General features: G+C 39.9%; 2 protein-coding genes across 2 annotated transcripts; one reads left to right on the top strand and one right to left on the bottom strand.

Moving 5' to 3' along the window:
• Positions 1-390: 390 nt before the first annotated feature.
• akt1s1 (AKT1 substrate 1 (proline-rich)) lies at positions 391-7970 on the bottom strand. Its single transcript, XM_051716059.1, has 6 exons — positions 7810-7970; positions 6353-7087; positions 5937-6201; positions 5753-5836; positions 5194-5363; positions 391-1577 (listed from the first exon to the last, which is right to left on the bottom strand). Exons 2-6 carry the CDS (start codon positions 6725-6727, stop codon positions 1440-1442), a joined length of 1032 nt encoding a protein of 343 aa, XP_051572019.1. The 5' UTR covers positions 6728-7087; positions 7810-7970; the 3' UTR covers positions 391-1439.
• A 130-nt stretch (positions 7971-8100) lies between these two features.
• On the top strand, positions 8101-26675 carry tbc1d17 (TBC1 domain family, member 17). The gene is made up of 17 exons (XM_051716058.1): positions 8101-8629; positions 9374-9469; positions 9574-9651; positions 9853-9970; positions 16339-16525; positions 16611-16722; positions 16797-16967; positions 18684-18809; positions 18966-19069; positions 19448-19542; positions 23107-23223; positions 23309-23409; positions 23494-23593; positions 24030-24127; positions 24881-24997; positions 25161-25247; positions 25352-26675. The coding sequence occupies exons 1-17, from the start codon at positions 8603-8605 to the stop codon at positions 25535-25537; spliced, it is 1920 nt and encodes a 639-aa protein (XP_051572018.1). The 5' UTR covers positions 8101-8602; the 3' UTR covers positions 25538-26675.
• The last annotated feature ends 410 nt before the right edge of the window (positions 26676-27085 follow it).

Below are 27085 nucleotides of genomic sequence, written 5' to 3'. Positions count from 1 at the left end.
CTTGAAAAGTGTTTGTGCTATCTTTCTTTTAAACAAATGTCACATTTATATATTTTTAGTGTGGCTTAAGTGTCCAAAAACTGTTTGGAGCCACTGTACATCATAAAAACTACATGAAGGATCAGCACAACCCTCTGCTGGACAAATGAGTTGTTGATTTTCCTCAGTAGAGTTATGGGGTGCGTTCCATTCAGAAGTGATCATCCCTATACCCTATACCCTTCTAAGAACTTTGAACTCTGAGAGCTTTGGAGGACTGAAATGTGCGGCTGTCAAATTTAAAAGTGATTCGTAACTCACTTTTTAAGTCTTTTTAAGTCAGTCAGCCTGCTCAACCACACTATCCTTAGGCAGACATTTCTGACATTTAAAAGGCAAAAAACAAAAGGGTTCAACAACGAACAACTTGTTTATTCCAAAAACTCATTACCTAAACATTGAACAGTTGGGAAATGTTTAAAATGGACACATAGCTACTTTTGTAGTGTTGTAAACCCTCATATTTAAAATCTTTATTCCTTCAATCTGGCAAGGTTTTTTAGAGAAGCTATGACACTAATCAACAATGCAACATTTGGCATCTCTGCTTCATCACTGTTCAAGCACATCAGTTAAATAGCAGAAATGCACTTCATTTTTGCAGTTGAAAACCCCAAACATTCATGTTTTTGAAGCTTAATGATGTCAGAACGTTTAGAAGCAACAGCCCTGAAAGAACATGCCTCCTCTCATTGTCCATTTGCTTCACAAAGCATTGATTCAGAAAGTCTTCATGACAGTATTTTAAATGCAGGTGAGTGTGGCAGAGAGTGACATCATTTGTAAGCATTCACATTAACATCTAGTCAGCTTTGGCAATCCTGCCATGAATATTAACCACTGAATTCAAAGCTGAATGCAGCAGTATATATCTTTAAGCGCATGTAGTGTTTGCAAATGTACAATGCTCCTCTGGTGATGGATGTGTATCTCAGTGGGTAAATAGGTTCATATATGATCAATAAATCCCACACTGCAGAGGACAGATACTGGGTGTGACAAGTAATGCAATGATGTACATTTGCTCTGTTAGTGTTTCTCATAATGAAATGCAATACACAACTAAGGTCTGCCACAACCATTCAGTCTAAGCCATCAAAAAGTTTCCAATTTAGACCACGCTATTCAAACCCCTCTCATCTTGCTTCTCATATGAATATAAGGTTTGGAAAAAGTTCTGCCACTTTCAGCGCAATAGAAATACTTATGATATGCAAGAGAAGCTTCAGATTTGGCAACAATGTCTTTGCTAAAAACATCCACTAAACCATGTTTAATTGTGTCTTTTAAACTCCAGTTCTGCTCAATTAACTTTTGAACACAAACAAGCTCACAGGTCGTCATCCTCTCTTTCCCATGCATGCACACACTCAAACATACATACAAACATTGGCCCTCTCTCAGTGCTTGAGAGAGAAGTCGCCCGTGTTAAGGCGAGGTCGTGGCAGTGCTCCAAACATCTCAGTTCCGTCGGTGGCACCTGGGACCAGCAGGGCTTTCATACTGGCAGCTATGTGATCCAGATCTGCACAGCCCACCTACAAAACAAGAGCCCATTTCCATCAAGCTAAACACAAGTTTATACGCAATTACCCTACAACTAACAAATTATGACATGTTAGAAAACATTTCATAAAATACTTTCTCCATTTTCTATAAATTAAATAGGTTTAAGAACTAATTTGAACCTGTATCAGTGCAAATTTTTAAAAGCAGTTAACAATGACTGAATGTCTTTTTATTGTCTGTTTGTGCCATACTGCGAGTAATTTTTAATGTTCAATGACATGTAGCAACATAGAGTCACACCAAATTTCCCCTTGAGGACAATAAAGTATACTTTGACTTTGACTATGTAACAAACTAATAGATTTTGTTTTGTCATGATGGCTATATCAAAACTAGTCAGCAAATTTGTTGTAATACCTTAATGGGCAGTTTGTGTACAAATATTAAAATGGAAGCTATTAAGTGACTGATTTGAGATGCTAAGAAGCTAATAAGTGACTCTTCACAGACGACTACTCTGTTAACAGCTATACAAATGGTGCTTCTTATGTTAATAATGTTGGTTAAAACAGCACATTTTTAGTCATATAGATCTGTTGACTGTCGATGGATTTTAGTATAAAATAAAAACATACTTGCATTGACATATCTATAGCTGTGTTACACTATACACTCAGCCATCTAGTGTATTAATTTTAAAGTGTGTTACTGTCCCAAATTAATCAATAACGTTTGTTACTACACTGAAGCATTCATTGTTTTTCAGCTGACGGAAGTGACGTTTTAAAAAAACGTGATGTACTGCTGCTAGATTTAGCGTGTTAGCCAAACTCAGCTCATCACACATATCTCAAATAACATACATATTCACACAGCATGGGGTGATGATTAAGCATCCAACTCACATTTGTATGGTGCTGTCTTCACAGACGATTCATAGTTGCTACATTCGCCATTATAACAACAGTTTTTCCAGGCCAGCATTGCAGTTAGGTAACCCCACCCCTTCCACTAAATACTAGGGACTTTAAGCAACTGCTGTTGACAGCACTGCTACGTCATTCTGTGTGCTATTGCACATTCGCAAATTTTATTCGCTACCGTCTAGAGGAGAATCGCTACTTTGCCACATATTCTATATTATGTGACAGATTAGGTAACGAGATTTACAAGAGATATTTCGAAGTGAACACAGTATTTGCCCTTAACAACCTCCTCAAAACGTATATGTTGACATTATTACCCACGGTTGGTTAGAATAGACTTCTGGATGAAAAAAATCATCTTTTTGTTTTTTTATATTGACATCGTTTAAGAGTAAAAACTCTCCTCCTTACAGTTGGTGTAATTTAAAGGGATAGTTCACCCAAAAATAAAAATGATCTTATCATTTACTCACTCTCATGCCATCCCAGATGTGTATGACTTTCTTTCTACTGCAGAACACAAACTTTTTAGAATTTTTAGAAGAATATTTCAGTTCTGTAGGTCCTCACAATGTTAGTGAATGGATGAAGGTTCAAAAGCATACTGTATATAGGCAGTGTAAAAGTAATCCATAAGTCTCCAGAGGTTAAATCTACAGTATATCTTCAGAAGCTATATGATAAGTGTGGGTGAGAAACAGAAGTCCTTTTTTACTATAAATCTCCACTTTTACATTTTTATTGTTTTATTTTTGGCAATTCACAATCTTCGTGCATATTGCCACATAGTGGGCAGGAAGGAGAATTTATGGTAAAAAAGGACTTAAATATTGATCCGTTTCTCACCCACACTAATCATATCACTTCTGAAGACAGGGATTTAACCACTGGAGTCTTATGGATTACATTTACGCTGGCTTTATGTGCATTTTGGAGCTTCAAAATTTAGGTACCCATTCACTTGCATTGTGATGACCTACAGAGCCGGTATATTCTTCTAAAAATATACATTTGTGTTCTGCAGAACAAAAAAAGTCATACACATCTGGGATGGCATGAGGGTGAGTAAATGATGAGCAAATTTTCTTTTTAGGATGAACTATTCCATTAACACTAAAAGCAACCCTTCTCTTGCTGTTTTAAATTATAATTTTTTTGGAAGGAATAAATTAATGTGAGAATGATTGAATACCTGGCTAGCTGTCCCGTCTGCAGCTGTTGCTTTAAGTCCCTACTGTAGAGCAAGCCGTGACCACTGAGTGCATGAAGTGTCCAACATTCCACACTCCGTTTTGCTGGATATAGTAGTCAGTGTAGTATGTAATCCATTTACAAAGTAATTAATGTCTGGACTTTGCAATCCCAGGGTGTGCTGAGTGACTCCAGCCAGGTCTCCTAAGCAACCAAATTGGCCCGGTTGCTAGGGAGGGTAGAGTCACATGGGGTAACATCCTTGTGGTCGCTATAATGTGGTTCGTTCTCGGTGGGGCGCATGGTGAGTTGAGCGTGGATGCCGTGGTGGATGGCGTGAAGCCTCCACACGCGCTATGTCTCCGTGGCAACACACTCAACAAGCTACGTGATAAGATGCGCGGGTTGGCGGTCTCAGACGCGGAGGCAGCTGGGATTCGTCCTCCACCACCCGGACCTACGCGACCACGAGGACTTAAAAGCGCACTGGGAATTGGGCATTCCAAATTGGGTGAAAAAGGTGAAAAAATCCCCCCCCCCCAAAAAAAAAGTAATATATTGACCCCACCAATGTGTTTGGCTTTACTTTGCTTAAATTAGTTCACATTTACCATATAGTGTGCTGTTCAAAATTGTTCATAATGTTGACAAATTATACATCTTTATAATATGTCAACATTATTAACTCTTTTTTTGACTAGACTATATAGTATATGTGAACTAATTTAAGCAAAATGACATCAGTTGTCGGGGGGGGCGGGGGGGGCATGCACATCAACAGGTTAATGTAATGTAATCTAATTACTTTTAGTCAAAAAAAAAAAGTAGTGTAATGTATTACAATTTAAATTCTTGTAATCAGATTATAGTTACTGACTTCCAATTAATTTAATTACTTTTACACATATTATAGGGTTATGCTTATTTTTAATATATTATTTATGTAGAATACATGAATTATGGGGAGTCATTGTGAAGGAGAAATGTGAGGTGCTGAGAGTATGACTTGTGTGTAACAATGACAAGAAAGAAATATAGATATTATTTTGAATTTGTTGAGTGGAAAAGTGTTTTAGAAAGAAACTTAAAAGTAAAATAATTAGTAATGTGATTACTTTCAATGAAATAATTAGTAAAGTAATCTGATTTCAATTTTAGAGAAATAATTAATCATTTGTAATGGATCACTATTTTTAAGTAACTTACCTAACAATTATAGGAGTACATCATCCTGGTACTCGCAGTACACTTCTTTTTGTTACATTTTCAGTGTGAACATGCTACTCGCACTACCTACACTATAAAATGGCATAAAATAGTGCAAAGTGTGCGATTTGGTTTTGAGACATATGCGACAGCTGTAGGTACGTTTGTGAATGAAGGCATTGGAAGTGTGGCTATAACGATCAAAAAAGCTAACTAGGAAGGCAGCTCACTTGGTTTTGAGACAAACGCTCACATTTCTATGCGACTGAGCTGTAGGTACATTTGTGAATGAAGGCATGTATGAAGTGGGTGTGTAACTGACCCGTTCTCCGCTGTGGGAGTCGCCCTGTTGGGCATGGTTGTTCCTGTAGCCCCACACTGGTACAGACACAGGCAGTGAACGTGCCATTGCCATGGGGTGAGAAGTGCGAGACGCCAGGTGACCCATTGCCAAGCCACGTGGAGGGGGAGGGGCTTCCTCACTCAGAGAACCTGACAGCAATAAAATGAACAGTATTGGGAATGAGAGAGATAGAACATACTTATCACATTACAGTCTAAAAAAGACAACTCAAATAGTGATTTCTCTTTAAAAGGTGAAGAGTGTCATTTCTGTGCCACTAACATCACCAAACAGAGTTTAAAAAATGATGGCATCCTAAAACTAGTTTCAAGCACTCCACCATCTTCCATTGCTTGGGTAAACAGGTAGTCCTGCCCTACAGTTATGCAATTGGTTGAGTCAGCCAATGTTGTTATGTCCGGACAGTCAACTCAAACCAAAAGATTTGAATTCCGTTTGTTGCTGCCATTTGCGCAGACAATTACTACATGAAGAGTCATGTGTGTTTGAAACAATTTTTCATAACATGGCTTCTCACCATCAGTGCTCTCCTCTTCCCCATCAGACTCAAAGAAGGGTTCACAGTCCCGGGACAGAGAATCCTCATCCATTGAGAAGACTCCTGAGAGAGACGGATCAAATTTGAATTTATATTTTGACTATCACTGCAGGAGAAGCAAGGAACAAACAATATCTCCCATACAAGGTCATCATAAACTTGCCTGCTGATTCATTAAGGTTATGTCTCCTTCCATCCAAATCTTCTTCCTCCTCATCCTCTTCCTCTTCCTCCAAGTCCACAATATCTGCTCTTTCTCTCGCTTTCTCACATTCTTCCATCACTGCTCTCTCTCTTTCCCGCTCTTCATTTGCATGCTGTCCAGCTGGCTGGCCAATGGCAGTGCCCGCGCTGTAGATTGACGGGTAGCTCTGTGAATAAAGTCTCATGTTGGGACTTACAGTCCCGACTCCATCCCCAGTCAAGCTCTTTGGGGAAAAAAGGAACATTTAAGGGTTAGTTCACAGAAAATTAGGAGATGTTTGGCAGAATGTTAGGGACTGGCAGCCTCGGTTAAAAAAAAAGTTGCTTGACTGAGGTGAGGCAAATAAGCTCTGAAAGTAAAGAATGACCACTTACCACCCTTTGAGAAGGCATGTCCACAACCAATTTGGCTCCTCCCTCTTCTATATTCCGACGAATGTGTCTCTGTGCCGTCAGTACAGTGGTAGAGTGCAGAACTGCAATGTCATCCATGTATCGCTGTGACGACTCAGCCAGTGCCCCTTGTCCCCAAACATGGTAGGCATAATCGCACTTCCTGCCTCCGGGGGGCAGATCTCTGCCCCCTTCACCCTCGACACCGGAGGGATGGAACTTCTTGTATGCAGTCAGAATCGCCAAATCACAGCCAGACTTCTGACTGTAAGCCTCAGCTGCAGAAAGCAGTGCCAGCCAGCTATCCTTGTGATTATCTGGGATCTCAGGGTTTGAGGATTTGGTGACAGAGGCCATGATGGGTTTATGTGACAACTAATGGCTCTGTTGAAATGTTTTGTTTTTTTGGGGGGAATTATGAGTCGTTTTGGAATGTTGAAATGCTGGTGACAATAAATCTCAATATGTTTTATCTGCAGCACGAACTAGCTGCGTGTATAAATGTATGCTTCTCTCCCTGTGTGTTTGAAATATCACCTTGTGCGTTTCACAATTCCTGGTTTGTTTAGTGTGTGGTTAACACTCTTTGGTAATGAGAACTTGGATTATTATATGCTTATGGGACTGTTCAAGGAGGCACACTTGTAATGGATGACAGTGTCTACATGCATGAGAGGACTAGGGGAGAGATGGGAGGATGACACTTGCTTATGTTACCTAAAAAATGAAAAAGGGACCAAATTAATGCATACATTATATATATATATATATATATATATATATATATATATATATATATATATATATATATATATGATCAAGATTAGATCCAAGCTTGTTCTTGTTCATGCACAATTAATATTAACACATTTGTTACTACAGGGCAGCTTGGAAAGCAGTTTGCTTGACTTATCAACAACCATATCAACTGCAGTGCCACAAACACCCAATTCACTTTGAGGGCTACACCTCCATTCCTTCGCACGTGACGCTCACGTACACACTTCACGTCTGTTTCGGGTGTTCTAATTGCAGTGTGACACTAAAATCGATTTCGAGGCATGTTGTGCTGCTGCATGATCTGCAGAGGTTGTCTGTCTCTAGTATTTTCGGTGCAACTTGATGTACAACCAACCCTACTGGGATTGCTGACGTTGTTTTGTTTTTTGTTTTGTTTTGTTTGTTTGTCAATGTCAGCTTTAATCAATAGGCTATGAGAAATGGCCAGAATCAGGGCTAAGCAGCAAGGTCTCTGCAGTACGCTATTGAGCTTGTTGATCCGTTTACTGGTAAGTGGCGAAGAAAAAAAAAACAGGCCAGTCCGCTCCAGCGTTAGCAGTGCAGCTAATACCAAAACTCACGTCTTCTGTTTTAACATTTTGCATAAACAAACGTGAATCGGGCTGCATAAAGAAAGGAAGAATAATTATTTGACTTACACACTTAATATCCTCCTGTCTCTGTCACAACCGTCCTTCACTTGCAAACTTAATTAAACCCTCTTTTGTTCAGAGCCTCAACAACCCGAGCCTGTCTCTCCCCTAGACTCCAGCGCAGCGACGCGCACAGTGCTGTTTACAGTAGCAGCAGACGCGCGCGCGCGCGCGCACATGCGTCAACACACTGAAAGATGCAACACCTCCAGAACGAACAATAACAATTTTTAGGGTTGACATTGACATGTGATGCATAATAATCTGCAAGACTTCAGATGCCATTTTCAACTTTTTGTAGCACACAACAAATGCTGCCATTACTCCAAGGATTTGCTTGTCCTGGTGCTTGCTGGAGGGATTTATGCTCTTTTTTGAAGTTTATAAGCAGGCGTAGGACATATAGTGTTTATGGAGGTTGTGGATGGGCATTTCGAGTAGTTTTGTAGTCGAGTACTCTAACACATAAGAAAATTAGTAAACGATTACCTGAAATGTAGAATTTAAGTTCAACCATGAACCTTTGAACTTGTATTATTTAAAAATGAGCACAATGCAGGGGCGTAGATTCCGGGGGGATGGGGAGAGGTAACCCTCCCAATAACCAAAAGATCCAAGTACAACGTGTGTTCTATTTGTATTGAACTTTGAACATGCTAAATATGCTAGTGGCCAATATCAATAAAAAAAGACAACCAAATAACTACTGAGTATCTGATTGGCTGCTGCGAAAGTAGGCGGAGCCCTCCAGAAAAAAACGGAAGTGCGATTGTTTTGGTCAAACTACGTGAGCAACGGAATGGAGACGAAGTCAGGGAGTCACAAGGTGAGTACTGATAGTTAGCAGTATTATTGAGGTATGTCGTCGATGTAATATCTGACATGACATCAACCGAACCTCTGTATAACATATATAATCTTTTAAACTCTTTACTTTCCCTGCATAGGGCTAACAGTTTTCCACAGCTGTAGCTAGTTAGCGAGTACGCAGGCTGTGACATGGTTTCGTTCAAGCCTGATGGTTTAGGCATTGTCATCATGTCTTTAAGATGGACTCACATTTACAATAACACTGTCATGTATTGGGTAAGACGTTCAGCTCAGCGGAATGGAATGGCATGCCATGACGTTACTGGTTAAACCAGTTAACTAGAAGCTTTGGTCACAAGTTACTCGATATTAAAGAAAGCTATTAGATGTATTTCTCGACACATCAGATAGATCTCCACTGCCGCTTTCTCCCTTCGTTATGACATGAATGTCATCGTAAATAGCTGATATATGTAATAAAATATTAAGCAAATTACAACAGGAGATGTTTCAGATCTGACTTAAGAAATAAATCCTATGTAAGATACTGAATTGTCAACCATTGGAGCATAGGACATTTACCAGTTATAATAATCTTAGTATTTAATAATGCCTTATTGTTGTATTATTGTGAAAAAGAAATTGATTGTATCTGTTTCAGTGCTTTTGATATGATCAAACCGTTCATCATAATCCTTATACAAAGGCTTGATGTTTCAAATTTTACTCTGAAAGTCTGATATTTTATGTCATTTATCAGCTGATCTTTGAGAAGGAGGGGGTTTATCTCCATACCAATGCCAAGAGAAGCAATCAGGACACAACCATCCCTGGCTTTATTCGGATAGTTGAGCGGGTAAGATCTGTATGTAGTCTATTTAAAATACTTCTGTAATAAGGATTTTTTATTTTTGACAGAGACTTGATTGATATCTGTTTATGACATTTGAACATGTGTAGGACGGAGAGCCAGCACTAGAATGGAGTCCCTTTGAGGAGGATGTGAGAAACGCTCCAGCTGTCTTTTACACCAGAAAGGTTGGTAAGAGAAAGACTTGAGTAGATTGTCACCATGGGACACTCTAATCGCTCTTCAGAGATCAAAGTTTCACTTGACACATGCTCTTTTGGGAAGACAGCAAAATGCTTTTAAGATCAATACTGAACTTGACATTAAAAATGCTTAACATATGCCACCTAAATCTCTCCCAATTCCCTGAACTGTGTGTTCCCTGAAAGGATGGGGATGGAGGGGAAGAGGAGACAAAGTTTGACCCAGGCTATGAGCCAGACTGGGCTGTCATCAGCACAGTCAAGAAGGAGAGACGGGAAGAGTGTCCACCAGTCAGAGAAACCGGTGCTGTGCTACAATCTTTTATCAACATTGTATTTAAATGGATAGTTTATCCAAAATGAAAATGTTTTAAAATGTTACTTACCCTCATGTTGGAGTTATTTATTAGAATGTCCAAGATGCTCTTTTCCATTCTATGAAAGTGAATGGTGACCATGGCTGTCCCGGGCCCCCGTCCACTTTTATTGAATGGAAAAGAGCAGCTTTGACATTCTGCTAAATATCACTTTTGTGTTCATGCATGAAAGTCAGAGGGGTTTGGAATGACAGGAGGGTGAGTAAATGTTGATAGAATTGCAATTTTGGGGGGTGAACAATCTAGTGGTCAGCCGATATATCGCAATGGCCGATAAATCAACCGATATTTGGAACTTTTAAATTATCGTCATCAGCCAATAAATGTTCTCATTTGGCCGATTAATTTCTCAAGCCGCAAGGACTCAGAGAATCACCTGCTGGCATGTGAAGGAGCCGTCTGAGACATGTAAATGACCAGTCACAGTTTGATTTGTTGTTACATACCATCGTGTTACTACAATATTCAAGGATGCAAACTACTCACCTTTCAGCTAAAGTCAAGTCAGGTCATTTTTATTTGTATAGCGCTTTTCACAGCACACATCGTTTCAAAGCAGCTTTACTGGAAATCATGCAATAATAAAAAAATGAAACTGTAATATCTATAAAGTCTTAGAGTGATCATTGTGTAGTTTGATTAAATATTATTGTAAATTGTGTATAAAAATTAAATAATAATTGTATTTAGAACCCCTGTGAGCAAGCTGAATGCAACTGAGGCAAGGAACACAAAACTCCATAAGATGTTGGTTAATGGAGAAAAATAACCTTGGGAGAAACCAGGCTCACTGTGGGGGCCAGTTCCCTCTGGCTAAACAACATGAATATAATGGCAATATTAGTTATTTGTGTGCAGTGCAAGTCATGGTTTCAAATTTGTAAATTAAGTAAACATTAAGGTCCAGTGTTTAAAAAAAAAAAAAAAAAAAAGAAGATTTTTATGAACTGTAAGATTAATAACTAATGTCTTTGAAGTCCATCCTGGATTAACTGCAGAAGTTCACATAGATGCATTGTCCTTTGTTAGTTGGCTGATGAAGGCTTTTGTTGGAAATTCAATGATAGTCCATGTATTCCATTTCAAGAGTGTATTCCATCAATAGACAAAGGTGATGCATCGCAGTTCAACCAGCAGGTCATTTCGGTGAGGTTCAGTGGGGTCTATCCTAAGTCCAAGGTTCAGGCAGTGGCATATGAAGTATCCGATGTCTTGCAGTTGGAGTTGGCATCATTTAATCCTCTGAAGTCGAAAGACTGAAGTGATGTCTGGCTAGCACCGGCTGTAGTTTGTCGTCATTACTCAGCAAGTGGAGTCTGACACCAAGCAGGAATGGAGCTAGATCTGGCCGGCTCTGGTAACCTCGGTACATGAATTTTGAGACATGGAAACAAATAGAATAATATTAGTGTAGATGCCATTCAATTTTATGCAGAGTTATAGATCGTGATAGATGTTTCTGGTTCCGGCAGATCTAACTAAAGCAGTCTAATTGTGAGTTGATGGATAAATTAGGTGTATGCCTGGCTAAATAGATGAGTCTTTAGTCTAGACTTAAACTGAGTGAGTCTGTCTGCATCCCGAACAGTGGTAGTGCTCAGGAACCTGAATGACTCCACTGCTGCCACAGTGCTGTTTAGAATGGTGAGGGGGGACAGTGTTGGGGTGTTCCTCCTATAGTCCACAATCATCTCCACCTTTTTGAGCGTGTTCAGCTCCAGGTTGTTTTGACTGCACCAGGTAGCCAGCTGTTTAACCTCCCTTCTGTATGCAGACTCATCTTCATCTCGGATGAGGCCAATGACAGTGGTGTCGTCTGCAAACTTCAGGAGCTTGACAGAGGGATCCTTGGCAGTGCAGTCATTTGTGTAGAGGGAGAAGAGTAGAGAGAGCACACACAGTGGGGAGAACACACATCCCTGGGGGGCACCAGTGCTGTTTGTACAGGCGCTGGAAGTGAATTTCCCCTGTCTCACAAGCTGATGCCTGTCCGTCAGAAAGCTGGTAATCCACTGACAGATAGACGTGGGAACAGTGTGCTGGTGTAGTTTAGTCTGGAATATAGCTGGGATGATGGTGTTGAAAGCCGAACTGAAGTCCACAAAAAGGATCCTTGCATATGTCCCTGGTATGTCCAGATGTTGCAGGATATGATGCAGTCCCATGTTGACTGCATCCTCCACAGACCTGTTTGCTCGATAAGCAAATTGAAGGGGATCTAGAAAGGGTCCAGTGATGTCCTTCAGGTGGGCCAACACCAGTCTCTCAAATGATTTCATGACCACAGACGTCAGAGCGACAGGTCTGTAGTCATTAAGTCCTGTGATTTTGAGTTTCTTTGGGACAGGAATGATGATTGAGCGTTTGAAGCAGCATGGGACTTCACACTGCTCCAGTGATCTATTGAAGATATGTGTGAAGATGGGGGCCAGCTGGTTAGCACAGGAACTAAGACATGCGGGTGAAACACCATCTGGGCCTGAAGCTTTCCTAGTCTTTTGTTTCCGAAAGACATGGCACACCTCCTCTTCACAGATCTTAAGTGCAGGTTGAGTAGCAGGAGGGGGGGAGGAGGGGGGTTGCAGGAGGTGTTGGTGTTTGTGTGAAGTTCAGAGCAGGTGTGGGGAGTTAGATTGGGCCTATCAAATCTACAGTAGAACACATTCAGGTCGTCAGCCAGTTGTTGGTCCACCACAGGGTTGTAGGGGGTAGGAGTCCTGTAATTCGTAAGTTGTATCATGCCACTCCACACTGATGCAGGGTCGTTAGCTGAAAACTTGTTTTTAAGCTTCTCAGAGTATCTTCTTTTAGCCACTCTGATTTCCTTATTCAGTGTGTTCCTGGCCTGATTGTACAAGACTTTATCCCCACCCCTGTAAGCATCCTCTTTGGCCTGACGAAGCTGCCTGAGTTCTGCTGTAAACCATGATTTGTCGTTGTTGAACGTTAAATAATCGTGCATTCCATTTGTCTCAGAAGTCGAAGCTCCGAGTTATTTTCCGAGTTCCGAGACTGGAACTGACAAATTCCTATGGAATTCCTACTCGGAAAGTCGGACGAACTCAGAGGACCTCGAGTTCAGAAAGCAAGATGGCTGTGAAGAGCATCGACTGTGGTTTTTACGTTTTTTTTTTTTAGCACTTTTGTCTTTTTTGTGTCCAATTTAGTAAGTCGTATACACAATACTGTATTACCATTGCCTATAGGCATGTTGCTACGATCCTGTTATGCGTGAATTACCGTGTAATGTGTTGTTTATAAACTGGTACAGCTAAAATTGGCTAGGTCGCTGCTGCTACAAGAACAATGGTCAATGTTACTACAACAACACTGCCTAACGTTACAAACCATAAAACCATTTACACATAGACCCCGTTAGGCAAATTTATATGGCAAATATACGTTTGTAATTCCATAGGGCATTGCCTTTTGTTTACACCGCTGGTTCGATTTAAACGTGGTTAACATGTTTTGATACAATCAAATACACGGAAACATTAACATACCTTCTCCACTTTCTGTCATCTTCTGAAGGGCATACTTATTTTGTAGCTCTCTGTACTCCAAAAGAGCTAGTGCAACAATTACTTTCCTGGAGGCGTCCATTTTTTTCAAAGGAACGCATCCAACTCGGATTTCTTGTTTTTTTTTAACGGATATGACGTCGATCCAAGTCCTGAGCTCCGACTTCCGAGACAAATGGAGCGTAGTATAAGTCCTAGTAGGAATGCACATATCCTCACAGAAACTGATATATGATGTCACAGTATCTGTAAGCTCATCCAGGTCGGTGGCTGCAGCTTCAAAAACACTCCAATCAGTGTAGTCAAAGCAGGCTTGTAGTTCCAGCTCTGCTTCATTGGTCTATCTCTTTACAGTCTTTAATACAGGCTTAGCTGATTTTAGTTTCTGTCTGTAAATTGGAAGAAGATGAACCAGACAGTGATCAGATAGTCCCAAAGCTGCTCTAGGGACAGAGTGATATGCATCCTTTATTGTTGTGTAACAATGATCCAGTATGTTCCTGTCTCTGGTGGGGCATGTGATGTGGTGTTTGTATTTGGGCAGTTCACGTGTGAGGTTTGCTTTGTTAAAATCCCCAAGAATAATAATAACTGAGTCCGGATATTGTTGTTCCGTGTCTGTGATTTGATCAGCCAGCTTTTGCAGCGCGGTGCTCACGCATGTGTTTGGTGCGATATACACACCAGAATAAACGAAGAAAACTCCCGCGGCGAGTAGAAAGGCTTACAGTTAATAAAGAGTGCTTCCAAATTAGGACAGCACATCTTCTTTAACGTTGTTACGTCTGTACACCAACTTTCTTTTATGTAAAAGCATGTTCCACCGCCTCTTGTTTCCCCCGTTAAATCCATGATGCAATCCGCTCTGAATAGCTGAAAGCCCGGCAGATGTAACGTGCTGTTCAGAATAGCTTAACTCAGCCAGGTTTCTGTGAAGCACAAGGCAACAGAGTTTGAGAAGTCCTTGTTTGTACAGATGAGGAGATGTAGTTCGTCCGTTTTGTTAGGAAGAGAGCAGAGATTCGCTAGATGAATGCTCGGCAGCTTTTCGAAAGCCGCGTCGACAGAGCTTGATCAGCGTGCCTGCTCCTCTCCCTCGCCTGCGTCTCTTGAACAGCAAAGCTGCGCCTCCAACTCAAATGTCCAGCAAAGCGTCCGAATATTCAAAAACCGGGAAAAGATTGTCTGGTATATGCTGCCGAATGTTCAGCAGTTCGTCCCTGGTAAAACTGACTGGAAAAAGATTACTAAACACAGGACAAACAAACAAAAACAACAAAAGAATAGGAGCGCTCACACCGAGGCGGCCATCCGCGGCGCCATCATATGGTAAAAAAAAAAAAATTAAGACTATGAGCCAAATTACTAAAGAGTCTGTCTCTCTTTAGCAGGTCAGGTCTACCCCAAAAACTCTTCCAATTATCTATAAATCCGATGCTATTCTCCAGACACCACTCAGACATCCAGCCGTTCAGTGACACTAATCTACTATAAACCTCGTCACCATGACGAGCAGGGAGGGGGCCAGAGCATATTACAGTGCTGAAGTTGAGTAACAATAGTGGCTGGAGTCTCTATTTCCACGTTCCTTACAATAGAATCACCTATTTTTAAGGCTCTTTCAACATGATTCTCAGTGAGTGCATCACTGAGTGGGGAGAATCGACTGGAAAACCCTAACAGGAACGGGAGAGTGGTGTCACTTTGCTGAGCGAGTATGCCGCCGAGAAGCAAACGCCTTGCTGTGGGGGCTCTAGAGACAGAACCAAAGTGTGTGTGTTGCTCGCTGTGCTACCCGCATCCGAAACAGTATCTACCGGCTTCTCTTTCTCTCTGACCTCTACTAGCGTTCGGATGCATGTCCCTAACTCATTAATCTTCTCCATCAGCCTGACTAATTCCTTACATTTATAACATGTTAATCCCTCACTGCTGACAAATGAAGCTATAGTAAACATGTGGCATGCAATGCAGGAAGAAATAACATGAGCGGATGCCATGACTTACCACAATTAGTTGTTGTTGTTGTTGTTGTTATGGTTGTTCTTGAGCGGCGAGGGTTTGAGGTCGATGTGGTTCCTAATCAGCAGATGTTTGAGATTGATGCAACAATCCGTGTAAAACACAGTGGAGAAAACGAATGCATGCAGTCAAGATGCGAGATGTAGACAAGCTGAAAAAAAGAAAAGAAAAAAGAGAGAAACGGGTGCGCGCGGTAAACTACACGCAGTTGAAACAGCAGAAAAGCGGAAAAACCCAAAGCATGTGGTAAAATGGCAAATTATAAAACGATGAATGTGAATAAGCAAGAATAAGCAGGCTAGCAAGCTATAAACACAGACTCATGCAGCATGCCGGCCGCAACTGGAACAGTCACCTTTTCTAAAGCTAATTTGCCCAAGTTGTTTGGTAAATGTTCTAAATTTTCCTTATTAAAATCACTTGACAACAAAAAGCTTTACATACAACAAACAAATCAACTGAAAACATTCATCTGAAGAAACTGCTATCTTCCATTTAAAACACCAATATTATTTTTTTAAGATTTCTTTACAAAGTTAAAGTTTTGTATGAAATTGAGTAAATATAGTACTAAATAAAAGTGAAATCATTTTGTTAGCAATTTTATGTTTATGACATTTACTGTATTAAATTGTGCGATTATATCAGCCACCATGCTTTCTTGAATTCAGCATCTGCCATTAAAATAACCTATATCGGTCGACCACTAGAACAATCCCTTGAAGTTTATGTCTCCCATCTGTTGGCAGGTCAATGGGGCTCCTTCTCTCTGTCCCTGTCAGAGCTGTACTCCCTACGGAGGGCTCGCTTCTCTTTGGGTAGGAACTTCCTAGTACTGACCACCAGAGGGGGCGATCCTCTCCCTCCACTGCACTTCCATCGAGGGGGCACCAGAGAGCTGCTGAAAGCCATGCAGCGGTACATCAGACTTGCCCCGTGAGTCAAATACAAATTTCTCTCTTTCATATTACTGCCACTTTTGCATGTGGCACTTTTGTGACGATGTTCTGCTCTGTCTAAGATCTCCCCTGGATGGTAGGCTATTCCTGGCCTACCCACATGATTCTGGGGCACTATCTCAATCGTTTGATGAGCTTCACCTCTTTGATGATGCCAGTTCAGACCTTGTCTCTGTAAGTCTAAGGAATGGTTTTGTAAGGTCGTAAACTTGAGCCTATAAACACCATCTTACTGGTCGTTTCTACAGAGGTTCATTCAGGACCCTTACGAAACCACGTTTGGGGGGTTCTCCAAAGTGACTAACTTCTTCCGGGGAGCCCTTAGACCTCCTGAGTCACCCCTCAGTAACCGCTCGCCTCAGGACGCTCACTCGCCACACCTAGCTGACGAGGAGCCAGGCTTTGAGCTCATTACCTGCGTAAGTCACTGAGTGTTCCGGTTATCTGTTTCATGTTGTCTTTTAGTATTGTGTGTGTATGTGTATATATATACAGGTGCATCTCAATAAATTAGAATGTCGTGGAAAAGTTCATTTATTTCAGTAATTCAACTCAAATTGTGAAACTCGTGTATTAAATAAATTCAATGCACACAGACTGAAGTAGTTTAAGTCTTTGGTTCTTTTAATTGTGATGATTTTGGCTCACATTTAACAAAAACCCACCAATTCACTATCTCAAAAAATTAGAATACATCATAAGACCAATAAAAAAAACATTTTTAGTGAATTGTTGGCCTTCTGGAAAGTATGTTCATTTACTGTATATGTACTCAATACTTGGTAGGGGCTCCTTTTGCTTTAATTACTGCCTCAATTCAGCGTGGCATGGAGGTGATCAGTTTGTGGCACTGCTGAGGTGGTATGGAAGCCCAGGTTTCTTTGACAGTGGCCTTCATCTCATCTGCATTTTTTGGTCTCTTGTTTCTCATTTTCCTCTTGACAATACCCCATAGATTCTCTATGGGGTTCAGGTCTGGTGAGTTTGCTGGCCAGTCAAGCACACCAACACCATGGTCATTTAACCAACTTTTGGTGCTTTTGGCAGTGTGGGCAGGTGCCAAATCCTGCTGGAAAATGAAATCAGCATCTTTAAAAAGCTGGTCAGCAGAAGGAAGCATGAAGTGCTCCAAAATTACTTGGTAAACGGGTGCAGTGACTTTGGTTTTCAAAAAACACAATGGACCAACACCAGCAGATGACATTGCACCCCAAATCATCACAGACTGTGGAAATTTAACACTGGACTTCAAGCAACTTGGGCTATGAGCTTCTCCACCCTTCCTCCAGACTCTAGGACCTTGGTTTCCAAATGAAATACAAAACTTGCTCTCATCTGAAAAGAGGACTTTGGACCACTGGGCAACAGTCCAGTTCTTCTTCTCCTTAGACCAGGTAAGATGCCTCTGACGTTGTCTGTGGTTCAGGAGTGGCTTAACAAGAGGAATACGACAACTGTAGCCAAATTCCTTGACACATCTGTGTGTGGTGGCTCTTGATGCCTTGACCCCAGCCTCAGTCCATTCCTTGTGAAGTTCACCCAAATTCTTGAATCGATTTTGCTTGACAATCCTCATAAGGCTGCGGTTCTCTCGGTTGGTTGTGCATCTTTTTCTTCCACACTTTTTCCTTCCACTCAACTTTCTGTTAACGTGCTTGGATACAGCTCTCTGTGAACAGCCAGCTTCTTTGGCAATGAATGTTTGTGGCTTACCCTCCTTGTGAAGGGTGTCAATGATTGTCTTCTGGACAACTGTCAGATCAGCAGTCTTCCCCATGATTGTGTAGCCTAGTGAACCAAACTGAGAGACCATTTTGAAGGCTCAGGAAACCTTTGCAGGTGTTTTGATTTGATTAGCTGATTGGCATGTCACCATATTCTAATTTTTTGAGATAGTGAATTGGTGGGTTTTTGTTAAATGTGAGCCAAAAGCATCACAATTAAAAGAACCAAAGACTTAAACTACTTCAGTCTGTGTGCATTGAATTTATTTAATACACGAGTTTCACAATTTGAGTTGAATTACTGAAATAAATGAACTTTTCCACGACATTCTAATTTATTGAGATGCACCTGTATATGCTAAATTAAGAGCATAAACATGAGAAAATGGAAAGCATTTTATATTCCACCAGGGGGCGGAGCTCGGCCCTAGACCAGAGGTCAAAAGAGGAAAACCTTTGGATAATTGGGATCAGTTTTTGGATTCAGAGGGACGTGTCACAGATCCACAGCGAGTCAAAGAGCTCGTGTTTAGAGGGGTATGTCCATGTTTTCAATGCATATACTTCTATAATCCTTGTTTCTGTTTTGCAACTTGGAACTGAGATTTGATCTGCCCCTAATGCTTCTCATATGTCAAGACGCCATAAACCAGTGATGTAATTTTCACTAAAGAATCCTTTCTGCCATTCTAGGGCATTGTTCCATCTTTGCGGAAAGAGGTGTGGAAGTTCTTGCTGGGGTTCTACCCATGGAAGAGCACAACCGTGGAGAGAGAGGAAATCCTTAGAGTCAAAACGTGAACTTAACATCCTCTGGTTTTGTCACAAACTAAAAATAAAAATGTTTACTGCATTCATTCCCTTTACCCATCTTTAGAGACTTATCTATAGCGTCTTGATCTATTTGCTCTTTCTGTGGTTTCCTGTGTTATTTTGGCATTCTCTTCAGCTTTTTACAGCTCTCCACAGCACATTACATGTCATTTTAGCTATCTACATAGAACATGCTTATGAGATGTGTATTTTCCCACTATGGTCTACTAAAAACATAAAAAAAAAAAAAAAAAAAAAAGGATATTATTCTGTCAGACAGGAGCCTAGCTTTTATGAGACTTTTAGATGAATGTTTTCTTCTTTTGTTTAATGTTTTCTCCTGTGTATCTTTTCTGCTTCAGAGATGAGTATTTCAGGATGAAAGTTCAGTGGAAATCAGTTACTGAAGAGCAGGAATTGAGGAACTCTCTCTTCAGAGGATACCGAAGCCTCATAGGTCAGTTCAGCTGTCTTTCATATCCCTTCTCCACCTACACAGTGGCAGTGCTGGTGCTGGGGCCTGCGTCCAGTTTCCACTCAGCCTGTTCCACACATTTCAACTGAAGAAAATGTGGATGGAAATATAGGCTCCATACTAGCCTATTAAACATGCTGGTTTCAAACCAGGAAGGATTAATATCATGGGCTGGGGGATGGGATAATGTCATCACAATGTAAAGTTTTCTAATCAACAACTCAAAATAGCTAGTTAGCTAGCTAGTGTTAACTATATATAGGAAAATGACTGACAACAAAACTGTCCAGCACTGCTCTGCGGAGGAAACCAACGTTGTTCTTGCAATATGGTCATCCACGGAGATACATAACAAAATAGAAAACTCTCCAAAAAAAATGTGCACAATTACATAAGAAAATAAATGGTGAATGTATTTCAGTTGTACAACCAAACAAATATATTTTCAAAACTAGGAGTTTAGACTTTAGGAAAGAGTAAAAAGACAATAGAGCTGCATTTTTGTTTGTGGGCAGGTTGCATAGTAACAGTCTGTTTTGTCGTCTTTCAGCTCTGAAGTCAGTGCAAATGCGGGCTGGTTCTAAGAGAGGTCTTGGCCACTAGCACTGTTTCATCAGAAAATTGATATCAGTTAAGTCTAAAGGCCCCAGCACACTTACGGAAAAGTTCTTCATCAGAAGTAAAAATAATTTTAAAACAGCAGAGCAACTACTTTTAGCGAACATTAAGACAGCAACCACGCTATTGGAAGAGGTGTTTAGAGGTACATTTAAAGGTGCAGTATGTAAGATTCCGAAACCCGTTATTAATGACACCTGTGGCCGTTAAGTGAACTGCAGCCAGCTACCTGTTGCTCATGCTCGCTCTCGTGCACACACTCCATAGAGACGCGAGCATCGACCAAAACAATGACGTAACGTACAAAGAGACAATGTGATTCACTGGCATCATGCTGACAGATGAGGTAGCATAATTATAATTACACAGTTATGATTGTTTTTCTACAAACTTTCTGAGACTTTATATTATATTTGACTCTCCAGTGCTGGAGACTAAACAAAGAGCACTGCTAAAACAAAGTGTGGATATAGGTCTGACTATGCGAGACTGTAGTTTGAAGTAATCACTTTTCTTTGCATGATACATTGACTGCATTTATACGATAGCCTATGTCGGCGTTAGCTAGCTAGCCAGCTTTATCAATAGCTGTTAGCTAAATTTGGTGGATGATGACAGTAACTGTTTATAAAATAGACTGTACATAATAAATATGTTGACACAATTCAGTATTGATATGATTCCATCACAACTGTCATTTTGATATATCGATGCGCTATTGTTTTATAGTAATAGAATGTATATATTTTCTGTATAACCAAGTTACGTTACACTAATGAATGGGTCTTTTTGCATTATCTTGAGCATTGTCTAGCATTCATTTCATGTATTATTGTAGTTTAGCTAAAATTACACAGATCAGTCCTTATGGCACTATATTTCACATGCTTTGCAGTTATGTAAGCTTACCTGTCCAATAAGAAGAACGCCAATTCAGGGTCGGTTTTGATCCTCAAAACCGAACGAAGATCCCTCCAGGAATCAAATGCCCTGCCGATTTTCACTCGACCACGATCACGTTCCCGCTTAGCCAGACGGCATTCAGTAGATAAATGTTGTTGTTTTTTTTTTTTTGGCTTACTGGGAGTTTGTGTAGGAGTCGGTGTTGTGCTGGGAGCAGGACGTTTGCTGGATTCCATCTCTAAGATAACGTTACCTAGTGTTGCAGTTTGTTGTCGCTGTTGAATAGCGGAAGAGAAGCTATTACTGTCTGAGGAAAGTCTCTCGGGAGCGCGCATAAACGTCACATCCTTTGGATTTTCCCGGCAAAAGTGACCCGCTCCCTTCGCATGAAAATCAGTCTATGCTAAAAGGCCAAAACATACTGTACGCAAGTACAGCGAACGCAGATGTGAGCATTTTGCCACCGCATTCCCAATATGCGGTCTGGTTGAACATGCTTAACGTGTGTTCTTGTGTTACTGTGGCGGTAATTAACCTCCATACTCAAGGGGTCAAAAGAGTTTACCTTCAAACATCTGTGTCATTAAACTGGATTTGATTTATTCGTATGTATGTATGTTTTGGCCCAAAGACTACATGTAAAACATTCACTAATGTGACATTAAAATGTGTTATCAATGACTTTATGCCTCATTCTATGTGTAGAATTCACACTAGATCAGTAAAAGAAGCTTTTTTTTTAACCACTTGATGATGATTTAAAGTTATAGATGCAGTAGATAATGCATAATTTGTCTTGTTTACATTCTGCATTCATGGGGCTAATGTGCTATCATTGTGCGGACAAAGTATGCACTGATTACATTCTGTTATTGTAATTTATGATGACACTGATACTACTGCAAAGATGGGTGTATAAAAGAGTGTTAATGTGTAGAATACAGACAAAAGAATGTTGATAGGCATAGTAAGGCTATGGGCAGATATGTAAATGGTTTTGCTGCAGATAGCATGAGTAGTCTTGCGTAGCCAGACCTATGACTGCGGCATAGGTCTGGGGCCTTCAATTGCCAAAGAAACGGCATCTAACTGACGTGAGCAATCACACTCAGTTTTGTCATTACAGGGAGTTTAGGGGCAGGATTATCGGAGATGTATCATACCATAATAAAAGACTGATATGGGGTGAAAATAATTTTTAGAATGGTGTGCGAGTCTCTGCGAGCGATTGCACAGAAAACACAGGAATATAGTAGACAATTTGTTGTCTAAATACAGCACAGAAAACCTCTGTAGAGAACTGTAGAGAATTTCACAGACATAACTAAGTAAACAAAGCAGAAAACAAAACTCTTTAAAAGATTTGGTGTCACTAACTTGGCAAACTTGTGGAAATTCTGTGATTATTTTGTCCTCAAAAGCGCTCATTCTATCAACACAGATCTTTGTGAACACAACTCTGCTTCAGGGCAGACTGATCAACCATCCTGTGTGCACCTACTCACAGAAGTTCCATCAAACCAGCCAGTCTGATTTGCGCTGATTGATCGAGAAAGCGTTTACCAGTTGTGTGTGCTATAGGCATCAATGGTCACTTGAGATTAGATTAGATTCCTTTCGTAAATTAATTAAACAAAAAAATCGCATAACATGGTTTTGGAAAATGTCTCTTAAGCGAACGATCATACAGATGTAGGTAAGTTTGCACCAGCTCACTAACAACTCTACATGGCAGTGTGTTTATATTGACTGATCTTGACTGGCTGAACGGGAATTAGCTTTCGGCCTCAAGCTACCGATGACATGGGCCAATGGCAGTAAGAAGGTGTTTAGCAGCCAGTAAGAGGTTTTCTTAAAAGTTTGCCCTGGCGAGCTGTTACGAATCACCAAAATGAGGTCAAAAAAGACCTCCTTTTCGGCCAGATTTTGTCACCCCCATTTGTTCTTTGATTTCATGGGAAGTATACAGAGGCCTTAATGGGTCATTCACTACATCTGATTTGCTATTGTTTTCTTTTTGGATAGAACGAGATGTTAATCGAACAGACAGGCATAATTCCTTCTTCTCTGGGAACGAGAACCCAGGACTTGCCCTGCTCCATGATGTGCTGATGACATACTGCATGTATAACTTTGATCTAGGTAATTGTGTTCTCCATACGTCATGGTAATTCTACTTCTATCCAACAGAGGATGCTGTTTTAACATTTTCACTTCATCTTTTCAGGATATGTTCAAGGAATGAGTGATCTCCTGTCTCCACTCCTCTTTGTCACCCAGAATGAGGTGGAGTCCTTCTGGTGTTTGACGGGCTTTATGGATCTAGTGGTCAGTAGACATTCTTTGTTTTCATAGGTTGAATTATTTAATGGAGACATTAGCTATGGATATTAAATCTTTTTCTGTCTTTAGCACCAAAACTTTGAGGAGTCTCAAGAGGCCATGAAACAGCAGCTCCTTCAGCTCAGTCTCCTACTAAGAGCACTCGATCCTGAGCTATGTGACTACCTGGGTAAACACATGCTCTCTCTCTCTCTCTCTCTGTATCAACATCTGCTTTCTCAAAGTCAGGGTTTTATTTGTCTAATGTGCAACATGGCAACAGCAGTGTTTGTTGACAATGAAATTATTAATGAGCAGGTATTTTTTAAACAAGCTTCCAAGTAAACATTTAAATCAAAAAATATATTAGAACAAACAGGTTGTAATAATTTATTTAAAATATAATTTTCTACATAAAAAAAACTATTAAAAATACATAATATATTTATAAAGTGGTATATGCTTGTGGTGTAAAAGATTAAAGAAAAACTAAGAACTCAATGTGAGTAGTAATAAAAATATGAACAACCATTTTCAAGTTGTGTACAGTTTTATTATGATGTACATTTCTTCTTGTTTGGTGGCATGACCTGTTCAATATTATTGAATTCTCCTCTTTGTCACAGACTCTCAGGATAGTGGTTCACTTTGCTTCTGTTTTCGATGGTTACTGATTTGGTTTAAGAGAGAGTTCTCTTTTGAAGACATCTTGAGTCTGTGGGAGGTAAGATAAGTTAAATGGGTAAATGTCAACATACAGCGCTTTTTTTTTTTTGTTTGTTGCAGTTTAATTTCACGAAAGTGTCACAAACAATCAAATAAGATGGAGTTATCACATTAAATTTAGCAAAAGACAAGAACTATTTGGGTTCTTAAAGAGCACCTGTTATGGTTTTTAAACATGCCTAATTTTGTTTTAAAGTTCTCATACAATAGATTTACATGCATCCAAGGTCAAAAAACACTTTAATTTGCGCATAATTTAAATTGCAGCATTACCTTTTTTTTTCCCAGTGTCAAAAACGACTCGTTCAATGATCCATTCTAAAGGATTCATTCTAAACTTCTCCTTTCAGAGAGCCTACTCTGCTCTGATTGGTCAGATGTCCCAGTCTGTTGTGATTGGTCTACCGCTTAGTGTTGTGTTTGAGGGTCAAAGCTGTTCGCGAGCAGCCATTGAAGACCAGAGGCGGGTTTTTTGTTACCATATTACATAGGTTAGTACAGGAAGTAAGTCTGGAATTACTAACGACTCGTTTCAGGTGTTCAGAATCGGTTCTTTCTTTTGGGAGTCAATAACTCCATTTGTCGTGTACTTTGATTTTGGAAACTTTGCAGACTTTTTTTACATTCACAAACAGCTATATAACACACTACATGAAAGGTAATATTTGAAAAACCATAATAGGTGTTCTTTAATATTGTTATAGACTCATGTAATATTCAACTAAAAAGTCTTCATGTGTTCTTGTTGTAGGTCCTGTGGACCCGTTTGCCTTGTGAAAACTTTCACTTACTGATGGCCTGCTCCATTCTTGAGTCACAGAAAAAGGAGCTGATTGGCTCAAATCATGACTTTAACTCTATTCTTAAGGTGTGTATTCTATACATAACTTATAAAGTGCTTATAAAGTGTTGTAGCCTATGGAAACAAGAAGCCTTTGGAAAAAGTACAGTTGAATCAAAATAATTATGAATAAGTTAACCAGTTTCAATCATGCATTTAAATGTGTGCAAACGTGTGTTATTGTTTACAGCACATTAATGAGCTCACCATGAAGCTGGATCTGCAGTCAGTGCTCTGTGGAGCTGAGGCCATTTATTTGCAGCTTGCTCATTGCAAGGTGAGATGGGACAGAGCTCTGTAGAAGAGATAGGACTGTTGATATAATGACAAAAAACCATGGTCATATGTACTACATAATGCTTGATAACTGCTTTGTTGCAGGAGCTGCCTGTGAAAGTGCAGGACGTTCTTGGACTCTTTGTCCCCTTAAGCTCTTCAGAAGAAAGCCCAGACTCGGAGTCCAGAGAGACTGACGCCCTTCTCATCCAATCAGAAGCCAGGGGAGCTACAGCCTGTCAGCCATATAATGGGCAGTCACCACAGTGCCCACGTCCTACATACCCTTAATTCCACTGATTGGCAGAAGGGAAAGAGTGGATTTTAATTGAAATGTAATCGTGACTATTCCAAAAGATTGATGATTAACGTTTTTGCTCATGAAATATTGGTGATTGTAATTCAGAGATTCAAATCAACAGCTGCAGCAACCTAATAAAATGGAGATTAGCTGTTTAATGCGATATCTTCCTAAGAAGGGCAGAATATTTTCAACATGCTGTTCAAACTGAGATGTGTGAATGACTGAGGGCATTGCAAACATTCAGAAAGAGAAGGAATTCTGACAACCTGTAATGATTTGTGTGTGCCTCTGTTGATACTGTTGTGCTTAAAAGGAATATTCCAGGTTCAATACAAGTTAAGCTCAATAGCATTTTTGGCATAATGTTGATTACCCCAAAATAATTTCGACTCGTTCCTCCTTTTCAGTGAGGCACTTACAATGGAAGTGAATGTGGGCCAATCCGTAAACGTTAAAATACTCACTTTTACAAAAGTATAGCCAAAAGACGTAAACAATTAGTGTGTTAACATGATTTTAGTGAGATACAATCGCTTACTGACCTTCTTTTCTCTGTGTAAAGTTAAAGTACTTTTATGAAATTATAAGCTTCACATTTCTGCATTTTAAACCCTCCAAAAATTGACCCCATTCACTTCCATTGTAAGTGCCTCACTGTAAACTTTTTATTTTTATTTTTTATATAGAAAAGGAAATTCAAAATTATACGTTGTGGTAATCAACATAATGCCACAAATGCTATTTATTGAGCTTAACTTGTGTTGAACCCAAAAAATTCCTTTAACATGGTTGTGTATCTCATTGCTTGTGTGGTTGTGTTCACAGCTCTTGCAGTACACGTTTTAGTTGTTATTTAGTTATGTATTGTATTAAATGTATATTCCTCCTGTTACGTCTCTGTCCTGTTCATGTTGTCTGCTTCTTCCCCTTTCTCTTTTTTGCATCCATTAAGATAACTAAAGGTTAAACTCAATGACAGCTAGATGATGCTGTGCAGCACCATTTTGCATGCAATGGAGCATGAACTACAATTGAAATGATATATTTTGTTGTTTGTTTTTAACCAAGATGCTTTTTCGTGTGTTTCATATTGCTAAAGCATCTAAAATAAAACTGTTAAACTTGTTCTTTGCAAAATGTGTTCTTTATTCTCTTTCCTTATCCCATTATATTTGTTCTTTATACCCTAGATAAACCTATTTTATTTAAATCTTCGCACAGGGATAGTTCACCCAAACATTTTGTCATCATTTACTCACCCTCACGTTGTTCCAAACCAGTATTACTTCCCTATTTTCTTTTGTGGAACACAAAAGGAGATGTTAGGCAGAATCTCAGTCACCATTCACTTTAATGGTACAAGAAAAAAAGATGCAATGAAAGTAATAACTGGGAGATGAGAACTAAGTTTGTTAGTACTTTTTGTAGTAGAGAAGTTAAATATTTTTTTTTAAATAAGATGCAATGCTCTGAGTAAAATGATAAATTAATGAAGCAGAAAATCTTCTAACGTTTGACATATGTTTTGTTTAACC

The sequence above is a fragment of the Myxocyprinus asiaticus genome, chromosome 14 (genome assembly GCF_019703515.2).
Source record: "Myxocyprinus asiaticus isolate MX2 ecotype Aquarium Trade chromosome 14, UBuf_Myxa_2, whole genome shotgun sequence".
NCBI classification, from domain to species: Eukaryota; Metazoa; Chordata; class Actinopteri; order Cypriniformes; family Catostomidae; genus Myxocyprinus; species Myxocyprinus asiaticus.
This window is presented reverse-complemented; position numbering and strand designations above follow the sequence as displayed.

Bases quoted from the DNA above. Each gene is read 5' to 3' on its own strand.
- akt1s1 (XM_051716059.1), bottom strand. From the start codon at position 6,727: ATGGCCTCTGTCACCAAATCCTCAAACCCTGAGATCCCAGATAATCAC. The intron at 6,202-6,352 runs GTAAGTGGTCAT...TTTTCCCCAAAG, and splicing joins ACATGCCTTCTCAAAGGGTG to AGCTTGACTGGGGATGGAGT. The intron at 5,837-5,936 runs GCAAGTTTATGA...CGTCTCTCTCAG, and splicing joins TAACCTTAATGAATCAGCAG to GAGTCTTCTCAATGGATGAG.
- tbc1d17 (XM_051716058.1), top strand. From the start codon at position 8,603: ATGGAGACGAAGTCAGGGAGTCACAAG. The intron at 16,526-16,610 runs GTGAGTCAAATA...GCTCTGTCTAAG, and splicing joins CGGTACATCAGACTTGCCCC to ATCTCCCCTGGATGGTAGGC. The intron at 24,128-24,880 runs GTAAGATAAGTT...TTCTTGTTGTAG, and splicing joins ACATCTTGAGTCTGTGGGAG to GTCCTGTGGACCCGTTTGCC.